This window comes from Eublepharis macularius, chromosome 1, assembly GCF_028583425.1.
Source record: "Eublepharis macularius isolate TG4126 chromosome 1, MPM_Emac_v1.0, whole genome shotgun sequence".
In the NCBI taxonomy this organism is placed as follows: domain Eukaryota; kingdom Metazoa; phylum Chordata; class Lepidosauria; order Squamata; family Eublepharidae; genus Eublepharis; species Eublepharis macularius.
The window spans coordinates 147,017,465-147,040,675 of NC_072790.1; the positions used below are offsets into that span (position 1 = coordinate 147,017,465).

Below are 23,211 nucleotides of genomic sequence, written 5' to 3' on the forward strand. Positions count from 1 at the left end.
CTCTTGCAGCCATCACCTCTTATTGCCACCAAGAAGACTTCTGGCAGATGTCGTGCAAGATACACTGATGCTAAAAGGAGGAAGCAACTTAGAGATGCGGCAAAGAAATATGTACATCATACTCCTGCAGTGCACTGAGCAGCAGTGGCCAAGTACCAGCAAGTCCCGAGTCCAAGGGAAAGGTGACCATCCCTGCAGGCCTGGGCACAGTAGTGATGACCCTAGCAGACCTAACAGCCAAGATATACCCTGATATCGTCACTATCATGGAGCAGTCAATGGCCTGGCTCTGCAAGCGTGCCATTCTGACCCCCAAGAACAACAAGGCTGTCATCATTAATGAAACACAACTTAACTCTCTCGAAGGGGCAGAATTGGAGTACAGATCTGTGGACTCAGTGGTCCAAATGGATGATGCTGTTCACTACCCTGTGGAGTTCCTCAAAATGCTCAACCCTCCTGGCTTCCCAGCCCACAAGCTTCTCCTCAAAGTGGGGGCTCCAAAGTGGGGGGGAAACACCAATGAGGTCTACAAAGAAGTCCTTCAGTAGAAAAAAAAGGTTGTACGTATTTTTCACTTTATTTACTACACTGCAATCTTTTCCTTTTAAAAATCTCTTCAATAAATGTTACATTTTGAAATTCACTTTATCCGTTTTCAGCATCAACACGCTTCACTTTATTCAAACATCTTTGTGAAGCTCAGGTACCATGCTATTATACTATAAAACCAACTCAACCCCCCCCCCCTACAAACCAAAAAATGTTACACACCCATAAGTATTATAACTGGATTTAAAGTAGTTAAATACAGTAGCGAAGCACGGGTATCAAGCTAGTATCACTATATAAAATCCTACATTAAATTGCATGTGTGTGTGTGTGTGTGTGTTAAATTAGTTAAATGTTTTGAAGACACACAATCATTTGATTAGTTGCCTATTCTAAAAAGCTCACAATGAGTTGTAGCCACTAGAGGTGTGCAAGAAAATTCGGACAAAAATCGGAAATAAGCAATAAGCCATATCAAGAAATAGCTTATTGACTGGCTTCAGTATGCTCCGTAAAGATTTGGAGCATACTGAAAAACTTTTAAACTTCCAGCCTGGCCACTTACTTCACCCGATGCGGGGAGAGGGGTCCCCTCTTCCCCCCCACTCTGGTGAGAGCAGGAGGGGATCCCCTCCTCCTCCTCCCATCAGGTGAAATAAGCGGCAGGGCAGAAAGTTTAAACCTACACTTTTCTAGCTGCTTGCAAGCGGCTAGAAAAGTGTAGGTTTAGAAATCTACCTCCCCACACACACACACACTCACTTGGCCCGCTGATGGAATGGCCAGGGAATCCCACGCTCACTTGCCCGCTGTGCAAAGGGCCAGGGATTCCTCCGACCTCTTCCAAAGCTGGTGAAGGAAGCAATGGGGTAGCAGGCCTAAGCCTGCAGCCCTGCCGCAAAGCACTCACTTGGCCTGCTGGAATTGCCCGACCCCTTCAGCAGTGGGCGAAAGACGCGATGGGGCTGTAGGCATCAGTCTGCAGCCCTGCTGTAGAGCGCTCAATTCACCCACTGCACAAGGGGCCAGGGAATCTCCCAACCCCTTCCGTAGCAGGTGAAGGATGCAACGGGTCTGTAGGCATCAGCCTGCAGCCATGCTGCAGAGCACTCCCTTGGCCCGCTGCGCAAGGGGGCCAAGGATTCCTCTGACCCCTTCCACAGAGGGCAAAGGGCTGTGGATGGGGCTGCAGGCTTCACCTGCATTTTAACCCCGAAATCAGTTGTTTAGCAGGGAGTTCCCCACCAGGCAACCGAGTCAAGCCTGTGAGGCTAAAACGTCCCTTTCCATGGGGCTGCCATGGAGAGGGGCATTTTTAACCCTGCCGGATTGACTCAGCTTTCTGGCGGGGAACTCACCGCCAAGCAGCCGATTCAGGGGTTAAAATGCCCCTTTCTGTGCTGCTACACAGTGCCACAGAAAGGGGCATTTTCATCCCACCGGCTTGACTCGGCTGCCAGGGAACTCGCCGCCAAGCAGCTGACTTGGGGGTTAAAATGCCCCTTTCCATGCCGCTGCGCAGCATCATGGAAAGGGGCATTTAAACCCCTTGACACGAAGCTTCCCAAAGCGATACAAATTGCTTTGGGAATCTTTGATGCAGGGTTTCTGAAATGGTCCCAGTACCCTGGGGCCGATTCAGAAAGCCCGAATCTTTGCAAATCAGGTCCAATTCGGGTATTTTTCCCTAATCGGAAACCCGAATCGCACACTACTAGCAGCCACCAGATTTTTCCAGCTAAATATTCTACTGAACTATTCAACCAAAAGCTCTAATTGTGAATTCCATGTTCCTTCAATAAAAAAAAAATAAGTTCCTTCAATATGAGTTCCATCAATAAAAAAAAATCAAGCTGCAAATACCCAAAAGTATGGAGTGATGAACACCTGTATACAAATAACTTTAAAGGGCTTTATTCTGTAGTCTTTAAGTATTAGGGTTTTTTCCCAATCATTTCACAAAGGTTGGTATCAATATGCTTGGTTTCCATCCAAATGCAGTTGATATTAAAGATTCTTGTTTGTCTCTTCAGATTTTTGATTTTTTATAAAAGGGGAGATACATTGTGAAGACTGCTTTCAACACAAGAGTGATTGAACGTTTATTTAAATACAGAACAGCTACTCAAAATGGACATTTAAACAGGAAATCATTAGAAAACTGTACCAAGGAGAAATATAGATTAATGAATTGTTCCACTCTTTAAAACAGTCTTTCTAATATACTGTTTTGAAATGATGCATTAAGTTGTTGAGTTCAGAGTTGCATATAAATAAAGTAAATAAATCATCATAAATACGGCTGCCCAATACTGAGTCAAACCAGTGGTTTATAAAAGCCAGTACAGTCTGCTTTGACTGGTAGTAGCTTTCCAAGTGTTTCAGGCTGAGGTTTTTTCCATTCCCTGATCCTTTTAGCTATGGATGAACTTGGGATTTTCTGCATGTAAAATAAATGTTCTACTGAGCTTCTTGCTGTTGACACAAGAGTGCCATATAGCATCAGTTAGCATACACATGCACAGCACCTGAGGTACAGTCTGGCTGAACAGTAAACATGCTGTGCAACCCTTGCCCTTTTAACCTTCTCCGCGCCACAAAAATTGATATTTTCAGTGTGAAAAAAATACTTCTGGGAAGTCTGAGTCAACTCCAAGAACTACTTTGAAAATAAATCCTCAGAAATTAGTAGCTTACAAAAATGGATACAATATTTAGTTTCCACTTAAAGTATTACATCCAGAACAAAGGGACAGGAGTACTTTAAAATAACAGAGTACCATATGAAAATATTTAGAACATCATTAGAGTTCATATACCTTTAATACTTCAGATACAAATGACTTTTAAAAGCCTAATCTCTATGTAGGATAATAGGGATGACAAACATGTGCCTCCTGCTACATATGCCTTTTCAACTTTGTCAGCCTCAGAAAACACAATATGAGCAATTCCAGACTCTAGAGAAATACCCTGTTTTTCAATATTGCTAAAATACAGTCAAACGCATACATAAAATGCAGGGGTGTGTGATTCAGGATAAATACCCGAGTCGAACCCAATTTGTAAAGATTCGGGATTTCTGATTCGGACCCAGCATGCTGGCCCTGATTCGAAATGCCAAATCAACACTTTCCAAAGCAATTTAGGTTGCTTTGGGAACCTTTGGGGCACTTTCAAACCATGGCTAGCTCCAGTTGACCAGCAGAGGAGGATCCCTGCCAGGCAGCTGGAGTTTAAAGGGCCCTTTCCCTGTCGCTTGCAAGTGGCAGGGAAAGGGCCCTTTCCACGCTTCAACTGACCCACAGGGGGATCCCCTGCAAGCCAGCTGGAGTTTAAGGGTCACTTTCCAGGATTCAGCTGGCCCGTGGAGGGGGGTCTCCCATAGGCTAGCTGGAGTTTAAAGGGCCCTTTCCCCGCTTCAGCTGGCCAGGGGAGGGGGATCCACCCACAGACCAGCTGCAATTTAAAGGACCCTTTCAGGGCTTCAGCTGTCCCGTGGAGGGGGATCCCCCTAGGCCAACTGAAGTGGAAACAGCCCCTTCCCTGCCAGCGAGCTGAAGTGCAGGAAGTCCTACCACTGCTTATTTCACTCCATGGGAGGGGGAGGAATTCTAAACATTTAGAGACTCTATTTACGCACTATTTTCTAGAGAGGATTCTCCCCAAATATATTGAGAGCTATGCAGTAAAACATTCTGCCAGTTCCCTCCAACCTTTTACTAATCTAGATCTACTGACCTGTTCATCTTACCTTGTAGCAAACGCAGGCTGTACTTCATGAGGGTTGCGGCGGTCAGACCAGAAGAATAGCAGTCTATCAAATTTAGGTTCAATGTCAGCAAACTGGGCTTTGCCTTCTGGAAATATTCGAAGAATACCGCCACTTACCTAAAAAAGAATTCAAACACCTTAATGGTTAAATATCTAACTATAAAATGTAAGTAAATTATGTTAGCTGTGTACAAGTGTATGGTTATTCTTTGTATGTCTGGATAAAAATAAATTTGTATAGTGGGTAGAGTGACAGACTAGATCTTGTAGACCCAGGTTTGAATCCCCACTCTGCCATGGAAACTTCCTGGGTGACCTTGGCCAGTCACACACACTCAGCATAACCTGCCCCATAGGGTTGCTGTGAGGATAAAATGGAGGAGAATGATGTATATCATTTTTGCCTTTGCAGTACCATAAACTATTTTTTTAAAAGAGAAAAATAAAAACAGTGAGGGTTTGTTCTGTTCATGTAAACAAACATTCAGTATTTCATGCATTATTTCACATACGTATTTAAAATAGGCACTTACACAAGAGGTGGACCTGCAAGGACTTGCAGGGGGTATCTCATTTCCCCTTCTCCCATTATTCTATTTTCCTATTTCCCTTCCCTGAAAGCCTCCATAGCTTCTCACCTTTTCCTGCTTCCTTCTCTCCTTCCCTCTCACCAGCTTCTCTTTCTCCCACCCATCTTCTGGTTTTCTTCCTTCCTGATGCCTGGCAGCATCTCCCTGAGAAAAGTCCATCTGAAGTACGCAGTGTCTGTCACTGGGCTATGCCCAGTTGCATGGTAGGGAACGCAAAAGGACATGTGAGGGCTACCTCAGTTTCCCCTGTATCTTTCCCTCCTCAGGGCAGGCCCAATATTTACACCTTTCCCTGCTTCCTTCTCTCCTTTCCACCCACCCATTTGTTCTCCATTAACAGCTATATGGGCAAAATCAACAGCTGCCCATACACATGTATCCTCTGTGGCGGACCCTACTTTACTGAATGGTCTACCTGAAGTAGTTCGGAAAGTTCTCACTGTCTTAGCTTTCTGCAAACAATGCAAAAGTGAATTATACAAGAGGGCTTTTTTACTCAGACAGGAGGGCTGTACTGTAAGGACCAGATCCATCAGTAAATGGACAGGGAGGAACTATGAACTTGCTGAAGTATGATAAACCACAGACTCTACTACTATTGCTATATGTATGATCCTACTGGGTATTTCCTATATTGTTCAATATGCCAGTCTTAGAATTTCTTATGCTCTTTTTCAGCATTTCTTCAGTCTTGTATTGGATTTCTGCTGGTTTTAAATCTTTGCAAATCTGCATGTATATAACCTATTACATGTTTACTGAAATGTCTTTGAAACTGACTGTACTAACTTACACTGTGTAATCTGCCTTGAGTCTCAGTGAAAACGACAGACTATAAATAATGTAAATAAATAAATAAATACTTCATTTATACTCTTTCTTTCTCCACAATGTGCACCTAAACCAGCTTACATCACTCTCTTCAATTTTATCTTCACAACCCTGTGAGGTTGGTTAGGCTGAGGGTGCGTGACTGGCTCAAAATAACCCACTCAGATTTAATGGCAGAGTGTAGGGATTTAAACCTGGGTCTCCCAGATCCTAGTCTGAAACTCTAACTGCTATACAACATTTACTTTTGTGTGGTGGCTGTAGTTGAACAGTAGCAAGCAGCCAGTCCTGGATAAATCATGGAATTCATGTGGTTATCAAGTTGCCCGGTGGTTGCTGCCAGGCCTGGCCCCAATGAGTCTATCTCAAAGGCCAAAGCAACCCTGGAAATGGCCCTGCCCTCTCTCCATGCCTTTTACTGAAAGAAACTAAGGCTTCAAACTGGCAATACTGTTGCAATCACCTAGTGATGGCTACAGAGGGCATTTGTTTCTTAAAGCTACAGACACTGCTGCTTCTATTATTCCCCAATGTATTTTAGTTTTAGTTTTCAGATTTTTCAGCAAACCTGGAGCTTTTCTCAAGTTTGTAGAAAGATCTGCCTTGTCTGTCCATGGTCCCAATCTGGATCTAAGTATCCACAGATTTGACTGTGTTGCGAATGGGATGATATCCCACCTCTCTATAAAAATATGATTAAGCTGTCTGTGCCAAGTGTTAACTAGAAAGTAACACTGAATGAGCACAGCTTTTTCTTAAGATGAACAGAGGATAAATTTAGATCTGTTACCAGACAAGCATATCTGCACCTCAATCCAGACTACTCCCAGACTACTATATCCACAATTCTTTGCTATTAAAATTAGCCATAAGAAATTAAAGAGCCAGTTTGGTGTAGTGGTTAAGAGTAGGAGTGTGTGCTTTGGATTTCTGATTCGGGTTTTTAACCTGAATCGAGCCTGGTTTGGAATGATTCAGTATTTTCAAATCAGCCTCAGCATTGCTGAGCCAATTTGGAAATACTGAAACAAAGCTTTGTGAAGTGCTTTGTAATGCTTTGGAAAGCTTCGGGTGACAGCAGCCACAGCACTTTTCTTGCTGTCTGCAAACAGCAAAAGTGCTGCTTTAAGCTTCCCACTTTTTTACCTGATGGGAGGGGGAGGAGAGGGTTGTAGTGAGTGTAGTGACTAGACAGAAAGGGGAGGAGGGAGGATTAGGGAAGGGAGGGAGGAGACAGGAGTGTCCAGTCCCTGCAGCATCTCTCCTTCCAGCCAATGGGGATTCTCTGGAAGGAGAGTGCCTTTTTTGAAATGCTGCAGGGATTTAAATTGGAGGCTTGCCTTTTGGCCAGCTTCCATTTTGCCCTGGCCTAGAGAGACATTGAGACTGGTGCCTGCTTCCTGCTGGCTTGTCTGTCTCTGTGGAGGTCTGGGCTGTGACTTGGGTGGCCTGCTTGCATCTGGATTCATATGGACTGTGTGGATTAGATTCCCTTGTGAATCACTGCTGGATCTGCTGTGCTTCTGGACCTGACTGGACCTAAACATGGAGACTGGTAGGGGAGTCACTGACTCTTCGATTTCTCGGGAGTGGACTTCCAGAGTGAACGAGGTGAGCCCTCCTTGTGGCTTGCATCCTCTGCGAGTCTATGATCTGAGGAATAATGCTCTTCCTAAAAGTAAACTTACGTAGAACACTAGAAGGAGAGTGGATTCAGTGGCAAAGGGAATACACCCCACAATTTGGCTGCCCCCAAACCACCCACCCACCCAGATCAAATCTACCAGTCCCTGTGGGCACAAATTTATGCAGATATTGGATAACAGAGGCCCCAGAAATGTTGTCATATTTCCACTGGAATGGGAAGAGTGAGAGAGACAGTTTAGGTAAAGCAAAGAGGGACACACTGTGTGTCACAGGAAACCCAGAGAAGCAGCCAAATGAAGCTATGTTGAGTAAAGTCGTTTACTTACCGCATGAGTTGGAGCATGTTGTTATATGTGTTGCTGTGCTGCTGTTAAGTGTTAACTGTCCTCATTGTAGGGGTGGGAGTGGAGAGGAATGGCGCTGGGCACTGGCTGATGATGAAGGCTAGATAATTATTTGGGTTTTCCAACACTGTCTCACAGGCAGTTTCTGCTGCTGTGCTCAGCGAATGCCATTGTGTTGTGCTTGTGGCTTGGTATTGTTAGGTTCTGCTCTGTGGTGTTTTTCCACTGTCTGAACTCAGGGCCTGGCTGCAGTGAATGACAATGGTTCTGCTGGGCTAAGTTCCAAGTGTCCCTTGGTTCAGTTTGATTTGGGTGGAATGGATGTGATACTCTGGTGCTCAGTTGTTCCCTCTGCATCACTTTGGTTCTGTTGTGTGTATGTGGGGGGGGGGGGAGGTGTCTCTTGCTTCAGTTTACTTCTAGTTGCAAGAGTGACCCTTGCTTCATAGGGTTCAATTTTTGCATTTTGTATTTATGTGTAATGTATGTTGCAACTGTATGTTGTGTGCGGAGGGCAAGCAAGAAATCTAATAAATTAAGTTTTTAAAAAACAATGTTTCTTTTGTGTGATTCTCTGGTGTGATGGTTGGCCCTCATAGGGAACAATGGGGGCAAGCCAGCCTGCTGCAGTGGGGTCTTGGCGTTTTCTGGGGGGGGGGCTTCAGTTTGGTTCTGTTAGAGAGAGGGTCCAGTCCCTGGCTTCAGTTTACTTCTAGTTGCAAGAGTGTCCCTTGCTTCATAGGGTTTTATTTGTGCATTTTGTAATTTAAAAAAAAATCTATGTGACCAATTGTAGTGTATGTTGTGGGTTTGTATTAATGTGATGTAACATTAATGCTGTTACCTGCCCTGAGACAATTTGTGTGGAGGGTGGGCAAGAAATCTAATAAATTAATATGAAATGATTTCTTGGTTTGTGTCATTCTCTGGTGTGATGGTTTCCCCTCACAGGGAATAATGGAGTGGTTGTCCAGCCTACTCTGGGAATGCTGAGGAATTTGGGGGCGTGTGTTTGGTTCTGTTGGGGGGTAGATTGTAAGGGGGAGTCTGCCTATGGCCATGGATGCCACAATCCATGTGCTTCTGCTGTGGGAGTCTTGTTTTTCCCACAATAGGAACCAATGGGGAGTGGCTGGCTAGTTTGTGCAGGGTGCTTGGTTTTGGGAAGAGGAGTTCAGTTTGGTTCTGTTGGGCTGCTTGGGGGGTTGCTCATAAGTGGGAGTGTGGTTGTGGCCATTGGCGGCCACAGTTAGGAGTAAGTCCTGCTCATTAGGTGGATTTTGCTTGCAAAATGCCACCCCAGGCCCCTATTTGGCTCCCCTAGAGAGCTCCTTGGCTAGCCCCCCTATTTTTCCCCATAGAGAATAATGGAGATTAGAGGAGTATAGGGGCACCTTTTGAGGGGGACTATAGAATGCCCCCCAAAGAAGTCCAATCTCCCTGAAACTTGGGGGGTCATGAGAGGAAAAGTAGGAGTAGGTCCCCTGAAAATCTGGTGCGTTTTGCGAACAAAATGCCATCCTCATCCCCTTGGATAGCCCCAAACATTCTGAAACTTGAGTGGTTGTGAGAGGAGAGTTAGGAGAAGGTCCCCACCAACTCTGGTATGAATCAGAAAGAAAATGCCCCCCCCCCGGCCCCCAGAAACCTGGAAGCACCATTTCCCCATTGAAAACAATAGTTGAATCTTTCCGAAGCATACTGAAGAGGTTTAAATAGCTGAATCCTGAAGTGAGAAACCCAAATCTTTTTGGGGTACACACCCCTAGTTAAGAGCAGCAGGACTCTAATCTGAAGAATCAGGTTTGATTCTCCACTCCTCTGCTTGAAACCAGCTGGGTGACCTTGGGTCAGTCGCAGCTTCTTGGAGCTCTCTCAACCCCATCCACCTGACAGGGTGATTGTTGTGGGGATAATAACAACATACTTTGTAAACCAAAGCCTACTTTGTAAACCAAAGCCTACTGGGTATTAAGTTGTCGTGAAGGGAAGTATATAAATTATATGTTGTTGTTGTTGTTAAACTCTTTTCATTCCTCATATACAATATACTGATCATTGTCACTATCTGATTACAGCAACTAAACATATTTTAATATCATTAAAAAATCTTAGAACCATATTACTGACCCATCATACTTCTTACTTATACACTGAAATGGCTTTTCTAACCACTTTGTGTGATTTCAAAGGTACACTTATAAGTACACTGCCTATGCTGCTAGAGAATGCATCACAGGTTGCTGAGAGCCTACAGTTTTGCTCAGCATGTGTTCATAAGACATTTTCAAGAGTGAGACATGTGAAAGACAAGGCTCTCTTTACACAGTATGCTTAATCATTTCAGTTTAAAAGTAAAAATTAACCAGATATCCAAATGGATTTAAAAACCAACGTTCAACTATTCAAAAATGCACAAATTTCTGAAACAGGTTTACCTTGGCATCCCAGTCTTTATTAAGGTAATATATACACGTGACACATCTTCCATCTCCATTTGGATTATCAACATGACGCACATATCCGGTTCCATTGCCTGGATAACAAGCCACCATTGCCTGTAATTTAAACAAACAAACAAACAAAAAATCAACCTGTGAATGGAAAGGGAACTTTCCTCTTTATCTCTTCAATTGAGTTCCCATACTCCATTTCTCTGTCTAGACTCCAGAGATAAGGGGTTTATTTTATCCCTTTTAATGGCTATTTTTAAGAGGAGAAAAATGTGTAAAAAGCCTTAACTGAATGAAAATCAGCCTAAATTTAATAAACAAATGTGCTTATTTCTTAAGAAGGGCTGTTTATAGTCAATTAGGGACTTTAGTCCTAGAAGTGATGCTCTGCACAGTTGTAGACTCAAAATGGCACCTGCGCAGTGGACACAGAGAAACAGCATAGGTCATTCAATGCATTATTCTTTGATATGCATATCAGAAGGAAGTATGGAATTCCCTAATAAAGTTCTTTCTTTGAGAATTCTGTAATTTTTACTTAAGCAAAGTTCTTAGTTGTTATCCTATTATTTTGTACTATGCAAGTTACTGAAAGATTCTAAACCATCTAAATTTTTGCTGCTCTTCAGTTTAAAAATAATTACTTCTAACATGTATCTGTCCAAAAGAATTTCCATAACAGCAAGCCTAGGGAACCCACTGTAGGAAGAGAATTTCAGATCCCACTACCCGAAAGAGGGTTCTGATCAGATCTTGTTTGGAACCCTATGGCTTTCATTCTATCAAAACAAAGCGTGCCCACTAAGTATCAATTTGAAGCTCTTATTCTGGACTCCATTACTGGTGCTGTCCCACTTTTTGCCAATTTCCACTCAAAATTAGCCAATTTTTGTAAAAATATCAAGATCCAGAAGTCATCTAACATATCACTAACTAGAAAAAAAATCTCTTCTGTGTTTCCCAGTCTCCTGTATAAGGCATAGTTTATCCTAAGAGAAAAATAAAACATTTCAAATTATTTTCAGCAGAACTATGGCACAGCAAAACCTACATTAGGCAACCACACAAAAAGTATCTTATTGATTCCTAATCTCTTGGATTTCCAATATTTTCGCAGTTTAGGAAAAACTATAAAACAAAAATCTTAAAATTAACAGTCCACCAAGCTTTCACGTGAAATGGGTAATAATGAACCAAAATAAGGTAAATTCTAACATACAGGGATTTTAGCAGGGGTAGACTGGTTATTAAGGATTCTGGTAAAAGTGCCAGTGGGTTGATGGCCCAGAGAACTGCTCTACCCCTAGCCACCTTGGCTCCAAGCAAGGGATGGCCAAAGCCTTGTGCCAGGAAGTGAACGAGATGCCTGGCCAAGACATGCAGGGTGGCTCTTTCCTTTGGGGTGGTGGATAGAAGGAGATAGTGCCCTTTTACCTCCCAGTGCAGTTTTGTTTTTTAGCAATGGTGACTAAAGGGAGTTACTATACTCAGAGGCAGTAAGCTTTTGAATATCACTACTAGGATGCAACATCAGGGGAAGTCTTGGCCTTTATTTCCTATTTATTGGCACAGGTAGTCACTGTGTGAAAAAAGGATGGTGGATTAGATGAACTACTAGTCTGATCCAGCAGGTCTATTCAGGGCTCATTTGGAGCCGGAATGCACAGGAATGGCATTCCGGAAGGTCTCAAAAGAGGTCACGTGGGTTTTGGCCCTGCCCACGTGATTCCTTTTCCTCCGAGTGCAAGCTGAGCCGTGCTGGGTTGCAAAGCAAGGCAAGCTGTTTGCATTCATTCTGTTCTGCTCCTTACTTTCATTTGTGACGGGGGCGGGGGGGGGGAGAGAGAGAGAGAGAGAGAGAGAGTAGTGCTGGGCTGCAAAGCAAGGCAAGGTGTTTGCATTCATTCTACTCTGCTCCTTACTTTCATTTGTGACGGGGGCGGGGGGGGGGGAGAGAGAGAGAGAGAGTAGTGCTGGGCTGCAAAGCAAGGCAAGGTGTTTGCATTCATTCTACTCTGCTCCTTACTTTCATTTGTGACGGGGGCGGGGGGGGGGGAGAGAGAGAGAGTAGTGCTGGGCTGCAAAGCAAGGCAAGGTGTTTGCATTCATTCTACTCTGCTCCTTACTTTCATTTGTGACGGGGGCAGGGGGGGGGGGAGAAAATTAGTAAATGCCAAGTGGTGCTGGGCAGCAAAGCAAGGCAAGCTGCTTGCATTCATTCTACTCTGCTCCTTACTTTCATTTGTGAGGTGGGGGGAGAGAATTAGTAAATGCCAAGTGGTGCTGGGCTGCAAAGCAAGGCAGGCTGCTTGTATTCATTCAGCTCTGCTCTTTTACTTTCATTGGGGGGGGGCGGAAAGGGGCCTGGGGGGTGGATGTTGCCTTCTGACACACTTCCGGTGATGCGAGGGGTGTGTGGCATATGCTAATGAGCTATGCTAAAGAGTTCCTGCAGTTTTTTTCTAGGAAATGACCCCTGGGTCTATTAATATGTTATAATGCAACTCCAACTGTAGACAAATGACATTTACTACAAGTGGGGAAAAAATTCAACCTGAAGATTCAGTTTTCACCCTAGCAACAAGCAGGAGAGTTCAAGCAGCACCAACCATTCATATTTTCCTGGAAACGTATTTGACAGTTTCCATTGCAGGACATGCAAAAGTATTACAAAGGCTATCAGAACTGTTATATAAACTCATAAAAAGTGAGGCTGAACATAGATACTGCTGTCAAAGATACCCTTTAATAATTTCTTTTAGCCACGGCCTTGAACTCTATTACAGAAAAGGGGCACAAACAAAATTCTGGAGGAAGTATGTGATTTGACAATCAGCCCTGGACTTCTAGAACAGGATGAAATTTAAAAATAAAATTAAAATTAATCAATAGCAAGCAAACGATTTGGAAAGCCTGGATTAGCTAAAAAAGCTCCAAACATCTTATGAATCATGACTGATTTCTGGAAGAATTTGCATCTTTCTAGTAAAAAGTATGACCATTCTCCATCAACTGAAAAAAATACAAATCATATAATAACATATACGTATGTCTGCCTTGTAAGGAAAATAGCACAGGCAAAATGAATAAAGCATGATCTACAATAAGTAAAGGCATTCCGTTTTAAGAATAGAGCTTCAACTTTAAAACCTGAGATAGCAATGGATAGCTTAATTTAGGAACAGGGAAAATTGTTATGATAATTTATCCTGCAAAGCTGGTTATCATACAGTAATTATGACTCAGCATAAAAGAGTAACTTGAAATAAAAAAATCAGACTTTGCACAAATTCTAACAAGATAGTTTACTGTTGCAGAAAAACAGCTGCAGAGGTATACTCACCACAGTGACTTTCCTTACACATTTAAACAATTATACTCTAATGTGATGGACAAAGAGAGCATAAAGTGAAAATTTACATGGAGAAGCAGATTGCTCTAGAGGACTCTGGTAAGGCTTGATTCAAATATAGGCATACACTTAAGAAACCCCGAGTGTCTAATTAGCTTTTGTATTTCAAATCATTTAACCCCTGTCCAGAGGTATGCCACAGATAACGTTTGTGGTTCGTTACCGGGTATGATACACAAGTAATAAAATTACTGAGTCTCTACTTCCTTTTTAAGCCTTGTGTCTGGGGATGGCAAGTCCAGTCACTTATCTGGATGGGCCGCCACAGATGCCTCTGCAGTGGCTGAGAGGCCCAGGAAGATGATGAGGCCATCCAGGATGCTGAGGAAGCTGCAGGAGTTACAGGAGGGCCTGGTGGGGCAATGCAGCCCTCCCCAGGTGCTGGGGAAGCTGAGGGGGCGAAGGCATAACCCAGCGAGCCAGCACAGCCCTCCCCAGGCACCAGGGAAGCCACGCAAGCAGCGGTGAGGCTTGGTGGGATGGTCAGGCCCACCAGAGTGGGTATGGGGGCAGCAGCAAGGCCCGTCAAGACAGCATGGCCCCCAGAAGCTGCAAGGGCTGTGGAAGCAGCTATTGGGTTATGAGGGGCCATGAGGCAAGCCTTGAAGATGCTGACACTGCGATCAGGTTCAGCAGGAGGTTGCAGCCTGGCTGTCCCCACCCTACAAGGTGGCCCTAAATCATGGGGAGGGGTCCAAAGGCCAGGGCAGCCAGAGAGAAGCCCTAGACAGGCTGCCAGCCTTAGCCGTCAACAGAGGAGGAGGAAGAATGCTCCATAATTGGGGAGAGGGGGGAGGAGTAAAAGAGGAACCTTTGAAAGAACTGCCGCCATGGCCCAGGCACAATGGTCATATATAGTGGAGTACTACCTCATGAGAGGTAGTACTCCACTATATATGACCATTGTGCCTGGGCCATGGCGGCAGTGGAGTACTACCTCATGAGAGGTTCCAAGCCGCTCTCCAGGCCCTGCCAAAAGACTAAGCTGCAGACTACGATGTCCTCAGGGCCGCCATACTCAACAAATATGAGATCACAGGTGAGATGTTCTGACAGCAGTTCTGAGCCTGTATCTGGCGGAAAGGTGACAATACTGAAAAATGCGGCTGCTATAAGAAAAACGAAGGAACTTCTTATGTTCTGGGAAAATAGAAATATGAAAATAGGCATCTTTCGAGTCCATAACCACGAACCACGCGTCAGAGGGTAACAAGGTCAGGACTGCCTGCAAAGTAACCATTTTGAACTTATGAACTCTAATGAAGTCATTTAGACCACAAAGGTCCAGGATAGGCCTAAGGCCCCCATCTTTCTTTTCCATTACAAGTAACTTAGAACAGAAGCCAAACAAATCGGCTTGGTCAGTGACTTCCTCAATGGCCCCTTTCTCTAGCAGAGCTGAGAGCTTAGAGAGTACCCCCGAATGAGATGTGTCGGAAGAAAACACAGGAAGTCATTAATAGGGTAACTACAAAAATTCAACTTTATAACCAAATTTAACTATTTTTTGAACCCAAACATCAGAGGTGATAGAACACCATTCTGTGAAAAAACCACTCAGCCTGACTCCAAAACACGGGTCAGGGCCCTGTAATTGTCAAAACTGCTTATGAGGTTGAGACTGGTCCTTGGCATGTTGTTGATGCGCGCCAGTCTTGGTCTTCTGGCCTGGTCTCCTCCTGGAAAAGGAGGATTGTGGACTCTGGTAACCCCACTGATTCCAGTAGGCGTACCCCTGATAAGGTGAAAACGCTGCTGCCGGCCTCTTTGGAAGGACCTATAGAGCGATTGCGATGCACCCTGTTGCTGATGTTGTGGAAGCATGCCATATGAGCGAGCAGTAAATCTATCTTTCCTCTTTTTCAAGAGGTACTCATCCGTTTTGTCGGAGAACAAGGTGGTGCCCTCAAAGGAAAGATCTTCTACTCTATTTCTTGTGTCTGCCGGTAGAGCTGTGGTTCTCAAGCACACATAATGGCGAAGGACAACAGCTGACAGTAACGACCTAGCAGAAGTGTCTCCTGTATTCCGACTGGCATTAATTTGGTGGCAGGAAAGTCAAACAGCTTCCTCCTGGATGACTCTCAGAAAAATCTTTTGGTCTTCTAGTAGTTTGGGTATAAAGGTGGCAACTTTGTTCCAAAGAAGGAGTTGATAAGCTGCCATCACCGCAGAATAGTTAGCGATCTTCATCCCAAATGCCGCAGAAGTATAAAACTTGTGTTCCATTGTGTCCAGTCTTCTACTTTCCTTATCGGATGGGACTGAAAGAGAAACTTGTTTTGGCTTTGCTTGCACCTCTTCCAGCACTAGGGACAAAGGCAGAGGGTGGACCGACAGTAAAGGACAGAGGTCATCCTTCAGTCAGTAAAGATTTCCAACTTTCCTGTTTGTTGTAGGAGTGGAGGCTGGTCTTAAATTCAAGTCCTTCAGCAGTTTCACAAAACATTTGATCACAGGGGAGATAGCAGGGGTAGAACCTGAGTAAATATACTGCAGAATTTTATCTGTGAACTTCGGTTCAGCAGACGTTACATCAACCTCCAGAGCCTTAGCCATACGTTGCAGGAGTTCATTATACACCCTAAAGTCATCTGTAGGGGATGCATCTTCTAAAGGGCCAATCTCTCCCTCTGGTGAATCTGATAAGGGAGAATCACTGGATCTGTGACGTTCAATACCAGCATCTACATCAGGTTCCGAAGGGTGCGGGGTCTGTCTGGAGCCTGCATAGGAATGAGCTCTCATGGAAGGAGATCTGGATTCCCTTCCAGAAGGAAGATCTGAATAATAAGAGCCTTCTCTGTAGTGGCAATGTGAGGTCCTTTCATCAGGCAGGTGGCGTTCTCTCTAGTACCTTGCATAAGAGTCGGGGCTCATCCTGCATCTGGAACGCCCTCTGCATTCCTGAGAAGTTTGAGAGGGTCAGTAACCACAGGACAGTGATCTAGGACACCCCTATGGGGTGGGAGGTTTATTCACCAGAATGACATCCTCCTCATGACTGCTCTTGGAGTGAGGGGCGCTGTGGGGCGATGGATGATCCCCCGATCCCCTGTGTTTCTTTATGAGGGGTTCGGAACCGACATCCTCCGATCGTTCAGGAGGATTTGGAGTTGAGAGGACACTTTCTAGGATAGCTTTATCATGTTTAGATGATTGGTGCTTCCTCTTTTTTCTCTTCTTCTCAGGGTCAGAGCAGACCGGTGCCGGAACCAATGGCGTTGGAACCGAAGCAGAGTCCCCTTGCTGTCAAGGTGAGCCTGATGGCATCATACCCGAGACAGTAGTGATCGGTTCCGAGGCACTTTGGACCGAAGTTGGGGTTGAGTGCAGCAGCAGTCTAGGCTCCGAGAAGAGTGGGACCACGGCATTTTAGAGCTGGTCTAAGTGGTGCCAGGTTGGGTGGTGGAACCGGGCGAGGCAAAAGATCATGCCTTAGCTTGTGAATCCATCACTTCCATAGCACATTTCCACAGGGAAGCTTGCAGCCTACCCGCCCACTCAGATTTGGCCTTCGAGGTGAAGGCTCAACAATGCTTACAAGTCTACGTATTGTGGGTCTTGCCCAAACAATAAAGGCAGCTCAAATGGCCATCAGACTTAGTCATCATTCTGTCATAGGAGACACACCATTTGAAAAGTGCCGTTTCCGACATCGTCAAAGGATTTCATGATCAGAAGAGCTATGAACCTCTCTCATTGGCAGCAAAAGAGGAACTGAGGGTATGTTGGGGGCGCTCCGCCTCTTAGATACCGTTTTTGGTGGGAAAGAATGGCTGTGCATGCGCGCAGAGAGGCAAGGGCGCCCCCTGATGGTATTGAGCTAAAAAATCTCCAAAATCAACAGGACTGACCGTGCAACTGTCGATGAAGGTTGATTTCTTGCATCCTATAGTATTTAGAGTTAGAGTTGGGAAATGGGATCCATTCAAAGAACTACCTTATCTCGATGAAAAATGCAGAGATTGGGCTTGATCAACAGTGCCCCCAGCTCTGAGATCCGCCTGGCCGATGTGATGGCCACCAAGAATATGGTTTTGAGTTTCAGCCACTTCAAAGAGATGGTTCTGAGTGGTTCGAAGGGAGGTTTAATTAGGGCCAACAGCACAATGTGAAGTCTCCAGGTAGGGAGGCGGTGGATCACAGGAGGACTCAGTAATATGGTGCTTCTCAGGAAACGTTGTACATGAGAATGTCTAGAAATCTTGAAGCCCTCCACCACAGGAAGGACTGAAGTTAGGGCCGCCACTTGCTTACGTAGCATGGCTGGCTTGAGGCCGGTGTCCAGACCTTGTTGTAGAAATGCCAGGATTGATGCAACTGAAGGGCGTAGGAAGTTGACCTTCTTTCTCCTGGCCCAACAGGTGAAGGCCTTCCACGAGGTATTGTATATTCTGACTGTTGACTTCTTCCTGGAGGCCAAGAGGGTGTGGATCATCTGGGGAGAATACCTCAAATTGGCTAGGTATCACCTTTCAATTTCCCGGCAGTCAGACACATCCAGTCCAGGTGGGGATGCCACACTGGACCCTGCTGGAGGAAAACTGGAACTGCTGGCAGGTGCAGGGATGAGAGCTCGACATTGTCTGGATCGTGAAGAACCATGGTCTCCTTGGCCACCACAGTGCTACGAGGATCATCTCCGCCTTCTACTCCATTATTCTCCTCAGAAGCTTGGGAAGGACCGGAATCGGGGGAAAGGCGCATAAAACAGGCCCTTGGGCCACGGCAAGGAGAGAGCGTTGGTCCCCTCTGCTTGAGGATGCAGGAACCTGGAGAAAAACCTCAGGACTTGACAGTTTGCATGCATCACGAATAAATCCAGGATCAGAGTCCCAAAGTGGTTTGTTATCAGCACAAAGATCTCTCGACTGAGAGACCACTCTCCCGGATGAATGGTCTGCCTGCTTAACCAGTCGGCCAGTACGTTGGCTGTGCCCTCGACGTGTTCCGCCTGCAGGGAGAAGAGATTGGACTTGGCCCAATATAGGATTTTCATTGCTTCTTTGTGGAGCCTGGGGAAGCGTGTGCCCCCCCTGGTGGCTGATATAAGCCTTGGTGGAAATATTGTCGGTGCATATTAGGATGTCCTTGCCGGCTATGTCCTGGGCGAAGTGGGAGAGGGCAAGGCGAATAGCTCTTATCTCCAAGAGATTGATAGGCAGGCATGCCTCCTCTTGGGATCAGATGCCCTGTGCCGGTCAATCTTCCAGAATTGTCCCCCCAGCCAGCTAGGCTGGCGTCTATAAATAATTGCAGTCTTGGTGGATTGAGAAAGGACTTCCCCTGGTGTAGGCTGGAAGGCTGGGTCCACCATCTGAGGCTCATCTTGACCTTCAGGTGGACCTTGAGCTGGGGCAAAGGGGGCATTCCTAGACTCCAAGAAGAAGAGGAGGGAAAGATTTTGACTTCCTGCCTCCCTGATTGGGTGAAAGGAAACAACCCAAGATGTCCTCCGCCTCAGAGGGAGAATCCATGTTCTCCTCTTGCTAGGCACATCTTTTGAAATACAGTGGTCTTGTATGAAAGCATTTAGCACCAGACCAATGCCTTTCAAAGAAGCACAGTACTCCAAAGTGGATTCAGCAATGGACAAATAAGAACATAAATGGAAACAAGGTATAGAATCCAAACCATTGACAGAAATTTTCAAAAACTTGGATATTAAAGACTTTTCTTTTACCAGATCTTTATGTTTGCTAGTCTGAATTGATAATTTGCCCCGTGCCTGCAAATTGGGGTAGGTAAGAAATTCAAATAGTAATGAATTCTCGGTGTATTTACTGCTTTATACTAGCAAACTGCAAATCAAATCATATCTTCTCCAAGGGTGAACATATGAAGACCAGAGAACTTCATTCTTCGCTTCCCCACACACAGTTCGAAAAAACATTGAGCAAAACAATTTAGCACTTCTATCCTTTATTTCTCCTAGAGAATCTTTTTAATGATGTTATTATCCAAACAAAGGAGTTCGACAACTTGCTTCTACTGTCAGTCAGCAGACAGAGCCAGTTTCTCTAAGACAGTGACTAACAGATGCTCCAGTTCTAGAATTTGCAAATTATGCAGGAAAAAATTGTTAACATAGAGTTGTTTTACCTAGATCACTGTGCTACATAGAACATACTTTCCTTCACAAATTATTGATTTATGCAAATATGTATTGTTTTGGTTGTTGTGGGTTTTCCGGGCTGTATTGCCGTGGTCTTGGCATTGTAGTTCCTGACGTTTCGCCAGCAGCTGTGGCTGGCATCTTCAGAGGTGTAGCACCAAAAGACAGAGACCTCTCAGTGTCACAGTGTGGAAAAGATGTATGTCATTTGTATCTACTCAGGAGGGGTGGGGTTGAGCTGAGTTGAGCTGAGCTCAACCCCACCCCTCCTGAGTAGATACAAATGACATACATCTTTTCCACACTGTGACACTGAGAGATCTCTGTCTTTTGGTGCTACACCTCTGAAGATGCCAGCCACAGCTGCTGGCGAAACGTCAGGAACTACAATGCCAAGACCACGGCAATACAGCCCGGAAAACCCATAACAACCATCGTTCTCCGGCCGTGAAAGCCTTCGACAATATGTATTGTTTTGTTCGAGCCCATGCATGCCTGTTTTAGAGTGCTTGAGAGACAATGATGTTTAACTGTAACATACTAGAATAAATTGAGATGGCTACTAAAAATATCTTACTTCCCCATAACATCTGTTTTGGGCACTATTCTACTTCTACATAAACATGGTCCCCAAGTACTATTTTAGACATTCATTTCTTAAAAACACACAAAGCTGTTTTATACCAAGTCAGCCTATTGATTCATCTACATCAACAGTTCTCCAATCTCTAAGCCAAAGAAAGGCATTTGAGAAGACAGGGACTACAGCTGGGAACTTTTGCATGCAAAGCAGATACCCCACCACTGAGCCACAACCCTCTACAAACTTCATAATTTAAAAGACAGCTATTAATGAAAAAAGGCGCATTTAAAACCAACCTTGGGACTCTATATTGTATTTAATATTTCCCTGTGTCTTCCCCTCCTGGTACCTTCTATGCACCAGGACTCCACTTTCAAACTACATGTCCCATGGAGACTGTAGTAACTGAAGAAGGGAGCTTTGACTCTTGAAAACTTATACCCTGAAAATCTTGTTGGTCTCTAAGGTGCTATTGGATTCAAATTCTGCAACTCTACTGCAGACCAACTTCTACATACCCGAACCTGGTCTTCCAGTGTCCTCAAAACAATAAATGAGAAGTATGAGCTATAAGCAAATTACAGTAAAATGTTTGTATTATTTGTACATGATCTAAAAGGTCAGGTCTTGGAAGGTAGGTCATTTTATTGGGCTACATCTTAAAAGGCCCTCCTACCCTTTGATTGGAAGAGACTTTATGCCAGAGACACCAAGAAACTTGGTTAATAACTTCTAGTCAGAGAGGACAGATGAACGTAAGTTGGAAAGAGCCTGGAAAATTTTTCAGAGCTGCTCATAGAAACAAAAAAAAGCCAGTATCACACAAAACCTGAACTTCCCATATTCAGTTCAAAACAGCCACTGATTATTATTGTCTATGGATGCAAAATACAGCCTCTGTGATGAAATCCTTCATTCTGAAAAATGAAAGTGAAAAATAGTTCAATTATATACATTAAGAAACAAGAATGACCATATTAGTACTGTACAACCTTGGTGCCACACTGCCACTAGAGTTCCTAGGGCTGAGCCTATGAGACACATTTTGCTCAATGGTGATTTGGAAGCTCAGTGACTACGGAAGTAATCCTTAGCAGGGGAAAGTAAATTCCATTTTATTCAATGGGACTTACTCCCACGAAGGCATTCTCAGGATTGCAGTGTATGGGTGGTAGCAGTTCTACCTCTCCTTCAAAGAGGAGGAAGCTGATTCTGCCCCTTTGCCTGAAAATCACTGCCCACATTACTAGAAAACCGAGATGGCTCTGGTCCCACTGTCTGTCCTGACAGGCTCCCCCTTCCTGAAATTACCCTGGAGGACCTCTACAACAGTCCCAAAACACTGTTTGAGAAATGCTCCCCCAGGCTATGATGAGTCATTTCCCAGCAGAATTGCTTTACAAAGACAAAAATAGTTGCAATATTTTGAAAGACACATTTTGAATTTAAAACCAATTGGGGATTGGGACATTTGCAAGTAAGTATCCCAATTTTAATGGTTGCAAGGAGAACAGAAAATGAGACATGTCTTGATCAGACTCCTCTTTTTGTGACAACACCCAGAACATTTCTATGATCTATTAAAACTATTAATTTTTAGAAAAGCCACAGACAAGACATTAAAAAATAACCATGTTATTCAATCAACAGAAAGATTTAAACTATTACTGCCTGCAGTACTGAAGAGGAGTTTTGGGGAAACACATTACATCCTAGAGTATGCCAGAATTACTTTGTTTTAAAAATACAGGAAACGATTTTAAAGGAAGAATCCTACTATACTTGTTAACTCAAAACCTTTTTACCATGTCCATAATTCTGAATTCCTTAGAAAACTTAGATGTTTGAATGTACATTATTATATAAATACTACATATACAAAAGTACTCCACTTCCTTTAAAATCCGTATCTGGTGCCACACCCCCTTTATGTCAAAATAAGCACATTTCCTTCCCTGTACAGAACAACTGCAAAGCCTTTTCCTGTCAGATTCCAAGCAAGCATAGCAGCTGCTTAACAAATGTTAAATTTGACCTGCAGTATGTATGGTTAAGATAGCCAAATAATGAATTTTAGGTCAAGAATACCTATTCCTGCATATTTTTAATTAGAGGGGAAACAACCCAGAACTGTATGTAAGAGGGAATTTTCTAATCAATATTCTAAAGTGATAGTGGCAATATAACAAATTCTTAATTAAAAATGTGATTGTTAATAGTTAGCAAACTAGTTGTTAGGAAGGAAAAGTAGCTTAAATAGGAAAAACATTTTTAAAAGCTTCTCATCTTTAATAAATAAAACCATATTTGTTGTAAGATGTTTGCCTTCATCCTCCTGTTCATATCACAGAGAGATTCATTACATGAGAAAGCAAAGACCATTGCTACAACAGAGGTAACAGAAATCATCTAGCCAAATACAAGATCTATCCACTTTAAGAAACATATCATGGTGCTTTTTGCTACTGTCTACAGAGTCTTATCCAATGAAACTGTTTTCTCTGATTAAGGAACTTGCATGTCCTTGCTCAGCCCAATCTGTTGATAATGCTGTGGGGTGAATTGCTGGAGATCAGCTGTGCCCTTTTTTAGTTCTTGATGTGCTTTGATTAGAGATCATTTTCTTTTGGGAAAATCATATGTCACCTTTACGATCTACTTTCGTGGACCAAATGCGCAGCCATTCTAAGACAGATAAAGGTTGCAAAAATTCCTTTTCTGCTCCAGTATAAGCAAACTTTTTGGCCCAAGTAACAAAAAAGTGCAACATCTTCCTATGATAATGTTGGTGTGCTAGCAAAAAAAAAAAGTGTGTGGGGAGAGACAAGAGTTGTATTAGCCAGAAACGCTTGGAGTAACCGAAGTCCCAGCAGCACTGCCAGCATCTCAGGTATGCCTTGAACTCAG

At 44.0% G+C, this 23,211-nt stretch overlaps 1 protein-coding gene across 1 annotated transcript in view; it reads right to left on the minus strand.

The window, feature by feature from the left end:
* Positions 1 to 23,211, minus strand: part of EGLN1 (egl-9 family hypoxia inducible factor 1) — a 55,141-nt gene that overhangs the window by 14,261 nt on the left and 17,669 nt on the right. The window contains exons 2-3 of the mRNA XM_054993821.1: positions 10,177 to 10,296; positions 4,307 to 4,443 (exon numbers count right to left, since the gene is read on the minus strand). Coding sequence (XP_054849796.1) covers positions 4,307 to 4,443; positions 10,177 to 10,296 — 257 coding nt within the window. The remainder of the gene's footprint in view (positions 1 to 4,306; positions 4,444 to 10,176; positions 10,297 to 23,211) is intronic.